Source organism: Bos mutus, chromosome 13 (genome assembly GCF_027580195.1).
Source record: "Bos mutus isolate GX-2022 chromosome 13, NWIPB_WYAK_1.1, whole genome shotgun sequence".
NCBI classification, from domain to species: domain Eukaryota; kingdom Metazoa; phylum Chordata; class Mammalia; order Artiodactyla; family Bovidae; genus Bos; species Bos mutus.
Genome location: NC_091629.1, coordinates 25,435,409 through 25,452,611, shown reverse-complemented (window position 1 = coordinate 25,452,611; position 17,203 = coordinate 25,435,409). Strand labels below are relative to the sequence as shown.

Genomic DNA, 17,203 nt, shown 5'->3' with positions numbered 1-17,203 from the left:
GCATAAAACAGCAGCCCAAGCACTGAGAGATGACCCAGAAAGGAAAAACAGAATCAAGGTTTGGTTTTAAAAAAAATGACCAGGAGAGGCTGAAGGCTATGCAGCCTGTAGAAATAAAGGCCGAGAAGTTTCAGCACCTGGATCACAGATTCTGCCACAGACAGCAAGGACGGGGCAGGGTATACGTGCAGATTCTTGGGGGCCGGGCAGGACCACACATGTGACTCTGGCCAGACAACGGGGGAGGGAGGTTGGGTCCTGTGGCTGCAGGGCAGCAAGGGGACAGGAGGGGATTTGCGTCCTGTCTTGGGGGGGCGGACAGCTGTCTTGTGGCCACAGACGACAGCTTCCAGGTGAGAAAATGGGCCTAGTCTTGCCAGATTTCTGCCTTAAGAAAATTAAAACACTGCCCAGGCCACTTAGAACATACCTGCAACCCTGAAACCAGAGGGCAGGGAGAGTTTCTTTGTTCACTGAATGAGGCACAAGCACCCCTAGAGACAAACCTCAGCCATGGGACACAAGCTGGATGTCAGGGCCAGCTTTCCCCGCTGAAGGACCCAGCAGAGCCCACAACACAGCAGCAGGGAGGCTGCAGCAGTCCCCTGGGGATTTCGAAGGAGCTGCCCATATCAAACAAACCAGATTTCAGAATCCTTGGAAGCAAGAGGACAATTTTTGCTAGTGGTGCTCAAACAATTCAGACCCTCTTCTGGAAGAGCCTAGAAGACCTGGCCAGGATTTAAACATAATAAGGCAAAGCTACAGACTTGAATTTGTGGCAATCCAAGTCCAGGTTTTTCTGGAAGAAGGCCGTGAAGAATCAATCAGTTGAAGGCTGCACACTGCAGCCGTGCATATTCAGTTATTAAATGAATGAGTGAGCAGATGCAGGAAAGGGAATAAAGCTGGAGGTTCCAGCTGGCCTGTTATGAATAAGGTTGCGACAAGGGTCCTTTGCACCTTTTCAAGGTGCAAAGACCTGAGACCTGAGTCTTCACCACTGCACGGACCCTGTAAGCCTACAAATTTGAGGACTGGGTGGCCCCTTAAGGCTTCACTTTGTAGCCTGTGACTCCCAACTCCACAGAGATACTTCTTCCCGTCAGTAATATCAAACTCTCAAAAAATATTGAGTAGTGCAAACAGTTATATAAAACAACTATTTCTAAAAATACAATATGCTCGGATACACACAGAAATAGCATACATGCAAGCACAAGCGTGCAGCTGTGAGTTGCTCAGTCAGGCTTCTCTCATATACTCAAAGTTGTGTTGAGATGGGGAGTTTCAAAAGTAGAAAATATTGCAGCTTAAAATACAAAATAAGGCAAGGGGTCCAGGGGGTTAATATCTATCCCTGGCTATCAATTCCAGGCTGATGACACAACAAGATAAAATTATTTTTCCCTACTTGGTCACACAAGCTGGCTGAACCCAATCATCTATCTTCTTGCAAAGTGGTGAAGGATCCCTGAGATTGTTTTCTTTTTCCTTTTTGATATTCATTTTGTGTCTAGAAAATGGGAACCAAGAAAGAAAATGAAAATGTGCTGAATAAAGGGAGGCAGGAGAGAGATGGCGCCGAGGAAGAGAGAAAAAGCCCCAACTTCTTATCTTTCGTTCTCTTTTATATGCAAATGTACACCTGCTAAAATACTTTTAAATCTACAAATAAAAAGAAAAGGAAAATATCTGATGAACAAGTGCTTTTAACAACCCATTACAAGAGCCAGATAAACACTTGGTCCCCAGCCTCTGAGGGGTGTCTCCAAGGCAGAGGGTCGGCCTGGCTTTCCAGGAAATCCCTGGTGAAGAAAGAGCTGGGTCCAGAGAGGGAATAACAAAAGGAGATGCGAACAATGCTATTAGCGCAGCGAGAAGAGCGACCTTGAACCGAGAAAGAACCGGGCATCTCTGAGCCAGGGAGGATAATTGCGATTCCTGCAGGAAGCATGCAGAAATTCTAAACTTAAATTCAAAAAATATTTTATGTCCCTGGGTTTCCCAGTGCTGTTGCTTTTCGTGTGTTTCTGCATCCAGGCTGACTTTTCATTCACATAGCGCTAGATGCAGCAAACCCAGCTGTTTTTGCTAAATAAGACAAAAATTGTGGGATGGAATACTAAAATTAATTCTAAAGGTAAACATTATTACTGAAAACCCAGAAATCACATGTCTAGTAATCTCAAATTAAAACAAGAAAATATTAGGATAAGGGTGCTTTCACAATTCTGAAAATACAGAAAACTCATCTATATTTAAGGATTAAAAAAAACAACAACAGAACACCACCTGTCTATGTGAACGTAAGGTACACAGGTTGGCTCCATAACCAAAATCACTTGTCCTATGTAGACTGCCACGCCGCCAGCAGTCCTGGGCCAGGGGACCTCTCAACCCGGGCTTCTTCTCTGTTCTCGCACGAGATGGCTGATGCTCAGAGAAGGGAAAAGCTCCTCCTTCCAACCAGTTGCCTACAGATGCTTCAGAAAAGAGGTGTTTCCATCACATCCTGAATTTCTATGGGACAATTCAATGGTTACACCTGAAAATAAGTGCCAGGCTGGTAACTGACCTTTAGTGAATGTTTAAAAACCGAACTGAAACCGTTTTGCTGATGCTACTTCACACAATAATTCATAATCACAGTGCCAGCCATGTAACACTGCTCAGTCACGGGAGGTGAATTTTCAACTCTTGAGGTCATGGAATATTTAACTTTTGAGTCATTTTGATCAGGAAGTTATATCTTACTGGCATAATTAATAGTCCTTAAAAACAATATTTTTAGTCATTTGCACTCAGTGATTTATAAGATGAGAAGAGTTGGAATGAAGACTCTTTATTATCCTAATATCATGATGTTATAATATCAGCATTATCATCATCTAGAGTTGGGCCAGGAGCGATCATGTAGGTGATGACCCAGAGGCGACAATGTAAACTAGGATGAAGTCCCTCCCCTGCCAGGTTGAACAGTGCTTCTCCCAAATTCACATCCACCCAGTACCTCAGAAGGGGACCTGCTCTGTGAACAGCATCTGTGCCGATGCACTCGGTGAAGTATCTCAGGATGAACTCATCCTGGATTCACTCTGGACACTGACTCTGCTGACTGGGAGGGCACTTCCCACTGGGAAGAGGACACAGAAGCCCAGACACAGAGACGGCAGTGACACGAGGCTGGAGGCAGAGACCGGGGTTGTGCCATCACAGACCTGAGGCTGCAGCAGGCCTGGAAGGATGCTCCCGGCGCCTTCACAGGGCACTGCTGCCACTTTGATTTTGGACTTTTAGCACCCACAGCTGTGAGAGCAAACAGGTCTGTGGTTCTCAGTCTGTGATGCTTTGTCACAGCAGCCTTTGGAAAGTCACACCCTCCCTGAGCCCTGACTGCATCGAAGCATCTAGAGCCTGACCTCCCCCCCTTTCCACTGGGGTCTCTTGCATAAAAGAAGTGTGGTTCACAGGATAACCTACAAGGAGGGTTCAGCTCTGAGGCTCCCTGCTCCATGGTTCTCAGGCTTAGGGAGTTGCCTGGTGTGTTACATACAGACTGATGCCTGGGCTCACACCTGGAGGTCCTGGGGTACCCAGTTCAGGATGTGGCTGGTGCATGGGTTGGTTTTAAAGGTCCACGTGGGATTCTGCTGGCAGCCTCTGAGCAGAATTTCTCAGGCACTTCTGAGTTCATTCTTGGGAATGTATCCGCTTAGGAGCTCTTCCAGAAGGTGCCCTCCATTCCTCCACAGCCACAGTAAATGGGTGCTGCCAGCCTGCAGCATATGAAGTGAGGAGTTCTCTGCTTTCATGAGCAGCAGGCCCCACGGTGAAGCCATGGCAGCCTGACTCCTACCACAGACACAGGGCCACCTGGGCAGGGCCAGGGCCAACCCAGCAACAGACAGTGCTTTCCTGGCTGCCCCAGGCATGGCATCTGGACCTGACTAGGCATCTCCAGGACAGAACAGGTGCGGTGCAGACTCAAGACAGGCTCCGGAGTGCAAGCGCTTTGCCATTCGCCTTCACAGTCCTGTCGTCACTGCAGTTTTCTCTCCCAGGATATCCCAGGATAGATCCAGTCTCCTGTGACGATGTGGCCATCGTCCATTTCCAGCCTTCTCCCATTCTGTGGTAAAGCTCGAGCAATGATGCTTGGGGAAGCCCTGCCCAGAGTCTGACAGCACCCTTCAAACCTAGGCTGACCTCCCACAGAGCTTCTAAAGGGACGGACCACAGACTGACCTGGAATATTTCAGCTTGCCAAAGAATATCAGTGAGAAATGGCACAGTCAGGCAACCACTTTCAACACAGCTTGACCAAGAGAATTGGTGTCAAAAGAATGAGAGGCTGAATGGACATTCTTAGAGGCTTAATCCTCTTGAGATAAAAGCTGAGAGCCCTTTTCACATGGAGCTTAAGGAGATGAGTTTTGCCAGGATGGGCACGTGGGTGGGAAAAGTACTGGTGGAGTGACTGATGGAAAGAGACGGTGTGATGGCCTGAATCAACAAGCACTTAAAGGAACTCCTTTACATTCTCATTTTCATTCATTTGACAAAATGAGTGCCCACTGTGTGCCAGATATTGTGTCAGGGGCTCTGTTTTCTCTGACACTTAGCATAAGCTGCATCATTTACTAAATTAAAAGTCACCAAATTCTCAAGGTAAATTGAGTATAAATACCAATAAAATTACCAATGGGGGAAACTTCCCTTTGGGGGTGCGAGTGGTTCAGAGGAAGACTTTCTTCATCTAGACAAGCATGGCTTCATTCCTGGCCTAAGTGCTCCAGGGAGATACTGCCGTGATGGTCCTGTACCTCTTGTGGTCTCAGGCTCACCTAGGGGTACAGGCTAACCCTGCTTTACAAGGGCCACCCCGGGACTGTCTGCACTCAGAAATCCTCGCAAGTTGCCCACCTCTCCAGGCTTTGTTCTTCATCGCTCTCAAGAGCATCCTTTCAGGGCTCATCTTTTGTTAAGTTACAAGCTGGTATTTTAACTGATCCAGATGCCCTGAGGCAGGTGCCTCTCTTATACAACAAGAGAGGCTGGCTGGTGAGATGGATGGACTTTTGGGCTTAAATACTTAAGTCTGAGTGGCTATATGGCCCTGGGCTCCAAAATCACTACAGATGGTGACTGCAGCCATGAAATTAAAAGATGCTTACTCCTTGGAAGGAAAGTTATGACCAACCTAGATAGAATATTCAAAGGCAGAGACATTACTGTGCCAACAAAGGTTCGTCTAGTCAAGGCTATGGTTTTTCCTGTGGTCATGTATGGATGTGAGAGTTGGATTGTGAAGAAGGCTGAGTGCCGAAGAATTGATGCTTTTGAACTGTGGTGTTGGAGAAGACTCCTGAGAGTACCTTGGACTGCAAGGAGATCCAACCAGTCCATTCTGAAGGAGATCAGCCCTGGGATTTCTTTGGAAGGAATGATACTAAAGCTGAAACTCCAGTACTTTGGCCACCTCATGCGAAGAGTTGACTCATTGGAAAAGACTCTGATGCTGGGAGGGATTGGGGGCAGGAGAAGAAGGGGACGACGGAGGATGAGATGGCTGGATGGCATCACTGACTCGATGGACGTGAGTCTGAGTGAACTCCGGGAGTTGGTGATGGACAGGGAGGCCTGGCATGCTGTGATTCATGGGGTCGAAAAGAGTCGGACACGACTGAGCAACTGATCTGATCTGATCTGATGGCCCTGAAAAGGACTCTCAATCTTTCCAAGTTTGCTGGGCCATCTGGAGAACTGTCTGTGTTCCTCCAGGGTTGCTATGACGGTTAGAGATGTTAGAGGCTTAGGAGGGTGAGGACCCAGTCTCTGGCTGTCTCTGGCCATCCCTGGATTCAGCCGAAGTAGAGGTGTGACATATGTGCAGATTATATACTATTCTGGTATAAAGAAACCCACACACTCATAGATAATCCCCTTAACCTTTGATTTCGACCTGGAATCTTTAAGGTGAACAACTACACTAATGAAAGGGGTGGACTGTGTTAGCAAGCAGATCAAAGGTTCGCTCTTGTTCATCCGTGGTTCACGGATGGATGTCTCTTCCAAGTCCTCAGCAGGTGCCTGTGCTATGTGAGCAGCCAAGGGTCTGTGTTCTCTGGGTGCAGCTCTGCACCAGCTCCTAGCTCCCCAGGGGAGCTGCCTGGCCCCCACCACGAGGCACCCACCACACACCATACAGGGACATGGGGCCCTCACCAGCGAGGTCGCCAGGAGCCCTTGCAGCTGCCGTTTGGGCCTCTTCTTGGAGGGTTTCTTCATGAATATAATGAGAAGTTCCCAAAGTCCGTGAAGCTCTCTTCAAGATTCCTCTCTGATGAGGTAATGTCCTTTGGATTCAAATCTTCATTTGCCTTCTGATGTGGAAACTTCTGGCAGAAATGGATTCAGTGGGAGATGCTGTCCATGAGGACCCGTGTCAGCGCAGGGCTGGGCAGTTGCGAATAGCTATTGTATCTCCAGGAAAGTGAGCTGCTGTCAGGCTGGAGGTGCCCAGGCGCCCCTCTGGGACCATCTCATGGTTACTCCCTCTGTGGCACCATGCAAGCCCTCCCACTTCTCCCCTCTGGGTTTCACATGTGAGGTTCCTTTTAACTAGATGCACAGGGATGAAAATGGTACGGCCAGTGGGGCCAGTGCAGAAGACCAACATAAGATGCACACAAAGATCGACGTAAACCACAGCTGACGTGGGCTGCGTGTCCAGTACAGGCTTAGTGCCTTTACACTCCCGACCTCACCTCACACACCATCTGGCTGGGCAGGAGGTCTGCTTTCCCAGGTCAGAGGCTCAGTGGGTGAAGAAACAGAACAGGAAGCAAAGAGCTGGTGACAGCAATGGCTGATGCCAAAGACTACCACATTTTCTTAACCCTCCGAGGGCAGCCTTGAAAATGTTCCTTTTCTTTGGAATATTCTAGAAGGACTGCAGCCTGTACAGATGGGGAAGCCTCAACAGAACTATTACAAAGGGGGAGGATTCTGTCTTAATTCATACACCTGCCTTACTTTGTTGCTGCTCAGTCTGACTCTTTGTGACTCTGTGGACTGCAGCATGCCAGGCCTCCCTGTCCCTCACTATCTCCCGCAGTTTGCTCAAGTTCATGTCCATTGTGCCAGCGATGTTATCTAACCATCTTAACCTCTGTCACCCCTTCTTCTTTTGCCTTTAATCTTTCCAAGCACTAGGGTTTTTTTCAGTGAGTTGGCTCTTCGCATCAGGTGGCCAAAGTACGGGAGCTTCAGCTTCACTATCAGTCCTTCCAATGCCTTACTTTACCAAAGGCCAAATCTCCAAATAATCATGGCAAGACACAAACATTAATGAAGAGATCAAGATCAAGAACTCAGAGATCAAAGCAGCTGTAACGATAGATACAACCACAGCAGAGCAGAGCTGAGGAACCCAAGGCCTCTGGCGGGCACGTGCTGGGAGCTGCCAAGGAGGGGGTGGTGGTGGCTGGGGCAGAACCATGATGTTCCCACTAAGAAGATGCTTTGGACAGCTTTTTCACATTTTCCTGGTTATGTTATGTCTATTTCTTTGGCCTATAATAGGCACAAAGAATTTTTTTTTTTTTTTTTAGCTGCCAACTAGTGACAGATCTGGAGAAGGCAATGGCAACCCACTCCAGTACTCTTGCCTGGAAAATCCCATGGACGGAGGAACCTGGTAGGCTGCAGTCCAGTCCATGGGGTCGCAAAGAGTTGGACACGACTGAGCAACTTCACTTTCACTTTTCACTTTCATGCATTGGAGAAGGAAATGGCAACCCACTCCAGTGTTCTTGCCTGGAGAATCCCAGGGACGGGGGAGCCTGGTGGGCTGCAGTCCATGGGGTGGCACAGTCGGACACGACTGAAGTGATTTAGCAGCAGCAGCAGTGACAGATCAATGACAGATTGTTGGAATTATAATTTAATTAAAAAAAATCTTCACGGAAAATAACCTGTATTACTTTGAGGCACATCATACCTCTTCTTGCGTGAAGAGAAGAAAGATTTGAAACACTGATACTTAACTATCTCCTCTCTTACTAGGAAATTCTGAGATATACAGAGGACACACTGGAAGTTACGGGGGTGGGGCTAAGTGACATGGGTGATGGGGTGAAAGGGCGCAGACTTCTGCCTATAAAATCAGTAAGTCCCGGGGACCGAATGCACAGCGAGGTGACTAGAGCTAACACCGCAGGACTGTGTACCTAAACACTGATGAGATAGGAAACCTTAAAAGTTCTCAGTAAAAGAAAGAAAACCTGTAACTACATGTGGTGACGGACACTAGCAAGGCTGACTGTGCCCAACATCCTGCAGTGTCTACGCACAGTGACTCATCATGCTGCCACCTGACACGGTATAATGTCCCATGCCAGCTCGCCCTAAGTTAAAAAGTCCTCTGGGAAAATCACACCTGTACTAATGCGGGAATACCGACTCACCACAGGGGCGTCTGGAAAGAGTGCTGAGCAGACAGGGATCGATAGGAGACAAGGGGACTTCCTGGTTCCCCAGGGTTCCCCAACAAGCCCTTGTGATTCGAACTGAAGCAAATTCAGAGGTCGTTAGATATCCTGCACTCAAAGGCAGATACAAAAGAAAAGCACCCAAATGACCTTCTGGATGTCTGTAGTTTGGGAACATCTACACTTTTATTAATTTTACTAATAAAAAAACAAACAGGGGACTCTATCAGAGTTTTCTCAAAATGAAGAATAAAAATCCAATAAACATACCACTGGGAAAATATTTCAAGGAAAAGAAAACCTCTGTATTTTGGAGTGAAATATTATCTGATGCAGAACATATACAATAATTGCTCCACTATAAACTCCTTTTTCAAAATCGGAGTTCATTGCAGACACATGGGTTCAGAATTCATCATCAGGCCATGAATCGTACTGCCATAAAAGAAACTGTTCTCTTTGCTGATAAACAACAAAACTAACTCATATGCAGATGCATGCCTCAGTATCTCAGTGCAATGGTGTATTTACTTGTATAAATATTTAAAGTCAGACCTTTGAATTTATAATGAAGTAGCACACCACTTTACAAAATAAGGTACTAGTAAATTTAGATGTATGACAAATAGAATTCTGATCAGAATACTAATTGCTGCTGTTGATATTCTAAAACTAAAAAAAGTAATGACATTCAGATTTCATCTAAACAAGCCGAATACATGAGCAGAAACCTTAACATATCTTAACGAAACCTTATTGCTAAAATTTGTAATTGATCAGATGGGCTTTGTAACTGAGACACAAGCAAGCTTCCTGTCTGGCACATTTTTTCCTGCTCTTTTTTTTTTTTTAATAATGATATAGTCAATTATTATAAGAAAGAATAGAGGAAATCAGACACATCTGTAGTTGGCCATATAATGACTGGTGTCCCCATGGGGACTTGCCTTTACACACAGAGGCAGGCGCTGAAAGGCTCATGGGGGTGGGACACGCTCAAGCACAAATGTGCAACAATTCTGAAGGACTCAGCAGACCTGAGTATTTTCCACCTCTGTTTGTGTTAACCTAAGGTCACCACTCCGGGAGTTGGTGATGGACAGGGAGGCCTGGCGTGCTGCAATTCATGGGGTCGCAAAGAGTCGGACACAACTAAGCGACTGATCTGATCTCATCTGAAGGTCACCACACTCTCAGGTTGGAGCTCCTGCTCCAGCACATGGTCACTGAATCTGCCTGCTCTTGGCGGAGTCCACGAACACAAACCTAAACTGTTCTGCTTACAGAAGAAAGTAAAATCCCAGGTCCTCAGGCAGCCGTCAACTTACCTGTGATGGGCATCCTCGCTGCCATGCTTTCTTCTGTGCTCTCTTCTCTGCTCTCGTCTTCTAAAAATGGAACAAGTGATAATAACAATGTATTTCAAGGTTATACTGATGGAACCGGCCTTTGTTTGGTTTTTGTTGCCATTCCTTTTAACTGCACTGCTCCCTACCTTTTCTTTTTGGTTAGTTTGTTTCTTGTCTGAAATACACTGTGCCTAGAAGAAAGCCTATTCAAAAGCTAAGATATCTCTATGCTGCTTTCATGCAAAATAGTTTAGCCTGACATTGATCATATTTGGGTGGGGCTTAACATATGTGGGCCTCAGGTATAGCACATGTCATCAACTTCTGACCTCATCCCAGGCAGCTCACGTCCCGGACAGCTGACAGTGGTTTCCTGACACATCTTACCAGTAACACTAAAATAATCACCATTTCTAGAGACTAAAAATTGGTAATAAAATTGGGGGGGGGGTCATAAATTCATGGATTCCTAATCATTTGTTTAGACTTTTATAAGGCTGTATTATAATTTAAAAGAATATTTATTGATTATGAGTAAATTCTATTAAGTGATATAAAAAACTTCAAAGTACTTCATGGAATTCATTTTAATGGAATCATCTCCATCTTTACGGGATGATCAAAAAAGTACCTAATGTCAGGTGTTAATTCTGTTAATATTTCATAGCTTTATAAAAACTAGTTCCATTGGAAATTTAGCAGAACTGAAGACCTACAATTAGGTTTCCCATTCTTCTCGGATTTCAGGTATTTTCCTGAAGTGGAAGGTGGTATAAAACGAGTAATGTATCACACATACTGAATCACAGGCATTGCTTAGCAGCTTTATTTTATGGGCACACTTTGAGAAAGAGGGTGGCACGCTGATTCTGAGTGCAGTTCTGCTGTGGATGAACCCTTAACAATAGCTACCTTGTTCCCTTGTAGTAACACCTTTGGGCCACAGAGTGGGTTTTCCATTCCTTATTCCACTTTCATCACTAGGAGTAGATGGCAAACTACAAGATGACTTGCTGCTGTGAACAGCCAACCTGTTGTCATGCTCTTCTGCGAGATCTTTTTTCAATAACGCAGTTGCCTATAGGGTTTAAAAGCACGCACAAAAAATTAACAAACTGTGGTCACACTCCCCTTGGTCTCAGAGATCAGCCTTCAAATGTTATTTTACGTCAAGCTTTACTTGAGATTTGTCTCCTGACATTTAAACTACATGAAAATGTCAACTCCTCCAGCTCAACTCCAGAAAAATAAATGACCCAATCAAAAAATGGGCCAAAGAACTAAATAGACATTTCTCCAAAGAAGACATACAGATGGCTAACAAACACATGAAAGGATGCTCAACATCACTCATTATCAGAGAAATGCAAATCAAGACCACTATGAGGTACCATTTCACACCAGTCAGAATGGCTGCGATCCAAAAGTCTACAAATAATAAATGTTGGAGAGGGTGTGGAGGAAAGGGAACCCTCTTACACTGTTGGTGGGAATGCAAACTAGTACAGCCACTATGGAGAACAGTGTGGAGATTCCTTAAAAAACTGGAAATAGAACTGCCTTATGATCCAGCAATCCCACTGCTGGGCATACACACTGAGGAAACCAGAAGGGAAAGAGACACGTGTACCCCAATGTTCATCGCAGCACTGTTTATAATAGCCAGGACATGGAAGCAACCTAGATGTCCATCAGCAGATGAATGGATAAGAAAGCTGGAGTATTACTCAGCCATTAAAAAGAATACATTTGAATCAGTTCTAATGAGGTGGATGAAACTGGAGCCTATTATACAGAGTGAAGTAAGCCAGAAGGAAAAACACCAATACAGTATACTAACGCATATATATGGAATTTAGAAAGATGATAACAATAACCCTGTGTACGAGACAGCAAAAGTGATGCTGATGTATGGAACAGTCTTATGGACTCTGTGGGAGAGGGAGAGGGTGGGAAGATTTGGGAGAATGGCATTGAAACATGTAAAATATCATGTATGAAATGAGATGCCAGTCCAGGTTCAATGCACGATACTGGATGCTTGGGGCTAGTGCACTGGGACGACCCAGAGGGATGGTATGGGGAGGGAGGAGGGAGGAGGGTTCAGGATGGGGAGCACATGTATACCTGTGATGGATTCATTTTGATATTTGGCAAAACTAATACAATTATGTAAAGTTTAAAAATAAAATAAAATTTAAAAAAAGAAAATGTCTTCAAGATAAAGTAACACTAGGCTATTTTCCAGCATAATTTAATTCTTCACGATAATTTACACTCACAAGGAGATGTTTTCTGTGGACTGTAGTGTGGTATCTTTTTACTTGGGAAGGATGTGTGTGAGCCATGACTAACTCTGTTAACCCAAGTGGTACATCCCAGATCCATTCTCTCATGGCCTGAATTCTGTCTTTCAGGCATGTGAGACAGAATTGGTTTGGCTTGAGGAGATTTGGAAAAATGTGACCTTACAGTATCCTCATTCTTCAAATGACCCCTGAACTTTCTCCAAAAGGAGGACGATGGAAGGACTTAGGGGCTGAGGAGGGTACACTGAAGCAAAGAGAGACCTGACCTCGCTGGAAACCATAACCTTCAGTCAAGGATACGGACACTCTGCACTTTGCCACCAAGTCGGCCAGGGAGCTCAGGAAACTCAGTGGCCACACAGCCTGTCTGCTTCCTCCAGGCACAGAACGGTCTTACCTGTGCCACTCCAAGTGTCCTGGGCAGGGAGGTGGGTGGAGATCTGATCACAGCCAATGTGAGACATAGAGAAAATGTGGCAATTAACAGGATAGGTTCATAGCTGTGACACTTCACATCTGGGTCAGCATTCTTCTCTTAAGAATTAAAAATACACTGGTGACCACAGCTGAACAATCAACACAATGTCACCGTCTGGCTGCCAAGGCACATGTCTCTCTCTCCCCCATTTGGAGTGGAAGACTGCTTAGTGGTGCCGACCTCTCCCTGGGACATGATGGCAGCAGTAAACCTACCGTGTGGGGAATGGACCTGAGACCCTGCAAGTGAATGTGAAGGGGAGCTGGGCACAGCCTCTCCGGCCATCTTCTATCCAAGCGTGAAGTGGTAACAAGGTTAGTGTCAAGTGAACAAAGGGGAAGATTCTACTCTTTGCTTGTCATCGTGAAAGGACATGATGCTTTGACAGGGAGAATCATTGAGGCGGAAGCTCAACGACTCAGCCTGGTGAGTTTGGCCAAGGCCACTGTTATTGGCCTGGACATCCCAGCAAGGTGCTTGCCTTTGGCTTTCCCCTCATTTCGAGATCTCCACCCATCCTGATCTAATCGAATCTGTTCCTGTAGAGAGCGGGAGCCTCCTCTGTGCACCCAATAATCCTGGCTATTTGGAAAGCATTTCCGAAGATGAACAAAAAGAATTGGCCTAGTCTCTGCAGTTAAAGCTGTAATTTCCTTTTCCTGATATTTAAAATAATCCAAACATTATGACAGGGCCTCAAATATGTATTTCTTATTTGTATTATCATGAGACTTACCTGGTGGCTCAGATGGTAAAGCGTCTGCCTACAATGCAGGAGACCTGGGTTCAACCCCTGGGTCGGGAAGATGCCATGGAGAAGGAAATGGAAACCCACTCCAGTACTCTTGACTGGAAGATCCCATGGACAGAGGAGCCCGGTAGGTTACAGTGCATGGGGTCGCAAAGAGTCAGACACGACTGAGCGACTTCACCTAAAGCACCTTTGTATTATCTCATACAATAGCTGTAAGTGATAATTTCTTAGCATGACTTCACAATAGCCACTGTCTGAACCCATGGTTTAAGAATAAAGTTGTTAAAAGCCTGTTGAGGGTTTCTACACTTTCTACTGTGCAATGTGCAAACAGAGGAGACTGTCCTGGATGGTCAGTGACTCAGACAACTTCTCACTAGTCCCTGGTGATGACACATAAGCTATCTGTTTTACACGTCCCTTTCCTACAAGAACTTCTTTTGTTTCAACTGGGTTCCACCTGGGCTTCAAAAGAACACAGACTAAAGTATTATAGCTACAAACGTCTTTCTAACAACCCCTTGTAAGCTTGGTGAGAGTACCACCAATGCCATCATCTCTACCTGGAGCCCTTTTTTAAAATTTTTACCATGGTAAGTGTTGGGCATTCTACAGGTTTCATTTATTTTGTATATTTTATCCCATTTATCGTTACTACTTAATACTCATATCTCTGGGATTTCTCTTAGCTTTTTGATAGGAACATTAAAGATAATTCTAGAGGTAACTCCTCAGAGATAAGTACTTTATATCTATACGGGTTTTGATGGATGGTCAAATCACAGCATGAGAATGGTTGATCTGATTCTGCTGGACCATGAGGCCAACAGAGAGGGCAGCAAATCTGCCCAGTGGGTCATCTGCAGAGGAATTCACAAGATAAGTCCCTCACAGGGAAGGAATCATGACAAGTTGGGATAGAAACAAAAGTCAGCCTCAGCTAAGGATGGGTCAGAAGGTCCATTCAAAGGATCAGTCAAAAACAACTTATGCAGAATCATAAAGAACACCTGTGATACCTACTCAAGATGTGTGCAGATCTTTGAAAGGGTGCATTTCTAAGAAGGCCCCAGACGGAAGGAGTTTGCAGAGTGACGCTGACAACATGAACCCATACCTGCAAAGGAACCAAATCCCAGAGCAAGCTGCCATGCATGTGCCACCTGGGACTGAAGGGCTCTGCAAAGTGGGACCTTCTATCTGAAAAATTCACCAAAGATGGACCTTCTGATGGTGTTTATGAATGGCCCATGCTTGGGTTCCATCTGATCCGTTAGGCAATAAAGGCTTTTTCTCCTCTCATACATTTGGAGCCAGTCTGGTACAGTGAGGAGGGGTGGGGTGGGGGGCTGGATACTGTTTCATGGTTTTCAGCAGTCTGCAGCCTAAGTCAATATCAACAAACTAGTTCCTCACTGTTCTAACCTTCCCAGGAGCCAGGAGAAAGCACTTAGAAATTCAATGCCAAAGTATACACTATCTGCAGGATGAGTGAGGAAGACATCTCCATATTTCAGATCTCATGGAACATAAACCATCCTATGAATTACATTCAGCAGGACACCTAGAGTTAACTGCCTCGATTTCTCTAGGATTTTCTTAAAGTTCAGTTTAAATGCAGATCTTTCTAAGTCTAGAACCCTAAAAGTCACCTAGGCTAACTCTAAATTTATATCCCCAAACTTAGCAATTGTGATATTCAAATGCAGAAATTGATAAATGAAGATATTAATGGAAGAGGCTTGTATCCAAACACCATTAAGAAAAGTGAGGCATGAAAATCAAACTGCTCAAACTATTATAGCAAACAGAAAAAATTTATATAGAGAGTTCTCAAAAGTCAGTAAGAAAAAACATGACTAACCTGACAGAAAAATGAACAAAGAACGTGAACTGGCAAATTTTATAAAAGAAAAAATACAAAAGGCTAACAAACAGGGAGAGGAAAGAGTTTGATCTCAGTTGTAATATAAAGGTCAGTTCAGTTCAGTCGCTCAGTTGTGTCCAACTCTTTGCGACCGCATGGACTATAGCACGCCAGGCCTCCCTGTCTATCACCAACTCCCAGAGTTTACTCAAACTCATGTCCATTGAGTCAGTGATGCCATCCAACCATCTCATCCTCTGTCATCCCCATCTCCTCCCACTATCAATCTTTGCTAGCATCAGGGTCTTTTCAAATGAGTCAGCTCTTCGCATCAGGTAGCCAAAGTATTGGAGTTTCAGCTTCAACATCAGTCCTTCCAATGAACACCTAGGACTGATAAATATCCTTTAGGATGGACTGGTTGGATCTCCTAGCTGTCCAAGGGACTCTCAAGACTCTTCTCCAACACCACAGTTCAAAAGCATCAATTCTTCAGTGCTGAGCTTCCTTTAGAGTCCAACTCTCACATCCATACATGACTATGGGAAAAACCATAGCTTTGACTAGATAGACCTGTGTTGGCAAAGTAATGTGTCTGCTTTTTAATATGCTGTCTAGGTTGGGCATAGCTTTTCTTCCAAGGAGCAAGTGTCTTTTAATTTCATGGCTGCAGTCACCATCTGCAGTGATTTTGGAGCCCCCCAAAATAAAGTTTGTCACTGTTTCCACTGTTTCCCCATCTATTTGCTATGAAGAGATAGGACCAGATGCCATGATCTTAGTTTTCTGAATGTTGAGTTTTAAGCCAACTTTTCCACTCTCCTCTTTCACTTTCATCAACAAAATGAGGAAAGATCACTAAAGAGTGATGAGCTCTTTAGTTTCTCTTTGGTTTCTGCCATATGGGTGGTGTCATCTGCATATCTGAGGTTATTGATATTTCCCCCGGCAATCTTGATGCCAGCTTGTGCTTTATCCATCCCAGCATTTCTCATGAGGTACTCTGCATATAAGTTAAATAAGCAGGGTGACAATATACAGCCTTGATGGACTCCTTTCCCACTTTGGAACCAGTCTGTTGTTCCATGTCCAGTTCTAATTGTTGCTTCTTGACCTGCATACAGGTTTCTCAGGAGGCAGGTAGGGTGGTCTGGTATACCAATCTCTTGAAGAATTTCCCACAGTTTGTTGTGATCCACACAAAGGCTTTGACATAGTCAATAAAGCAGAAATAGATGTTCTTTTGGAACTCTCTTGCTTTTTCAATGATCCAACGGATGTTAGCAATTGGATCTCTGATTCCTCTTCCTTTTCTAAATCCAGCTTGAACATCTGGAAGTTCACGGTTTAAGTACTGTTGAAGCCTGACTTGGAGAATTTTGAGCATTACTTTGCTAGCGTGTGAGATGAGTGCAATTGTATAGTAGTTTGAGCATTCTTTGGCATTGCCTTTCTTTGGGATTGGGATGAAAACTAACCTTTTCCAGTCCTGTGGCCACTGCTGAGTTTTCCAAATTTGCTGGCATATTGAGTGCAGCACTTTCACAGCATCATCTTTCAGGATTTGAAATAGCTCAACTGGAATTCCATCACCTCCACTAGCTTTGTTCATAGTGATGCTTCCTAAGGCCCACTTGACTTCACATTCCAGGATGTCTGGCTCTAGGTTGGTCATCACACCATTGTGATTATCTGGGTCGTGAAGATTTTTTTTTATAGTTCTTTTATGTAGTCTTGCCACCTCTTCTTAGTATCTTCTGCTTCTATTAGGTTCATACCATTTCTGTCCTTTATTGTGCTCATCTCTGCATGAAAAGTTCCCTTGGTATCTCTAATTTTCTTGAAGAGATCTCTAGTCTTTCCCAATCTATTGTTTTCCTCTATTTCTTTGCATTGATTGCTGAGGAAGGCTTTCTTACCTCTCCTTGCGATTCTTTGGAACTCTGCATTC

General features: G+C 44.8%; 1 protein-coding gene across 3 annotated transcripts in view; it reads right to left on the bottom strand.

The window, feature by feature from the left end:
- Positions 1–17,203, bottom strand: part of KIZ (kizuna centrosomal protein) — a 93,230-nt gene that overhangs the window by 17,047 nt on the left and 58,980 nt on the right. For 2 of the 3 annotated variants that reach the window (XM_070381171.1, XM_070381172.1), the window contains 2 exons: positions 10,757–10,922; positions 9,824–9,883 (listed from right to left, as the gene is read on the bottom strand). In XM_070381171.1, the coding sequence (XP_070237272.1) occupies positions 9,824–9,883; positions 10,757–10,922 (226 nt within the window). Of the gene's footprint in view, positions 1–2,295; positions 2,487–9,823; positions 9,884–10,756; positions 10,923–17,203 lie in introns of all 3 variants that reach the window. The other variant, XR_011466487.1, reaches the window with a different exon arrangement.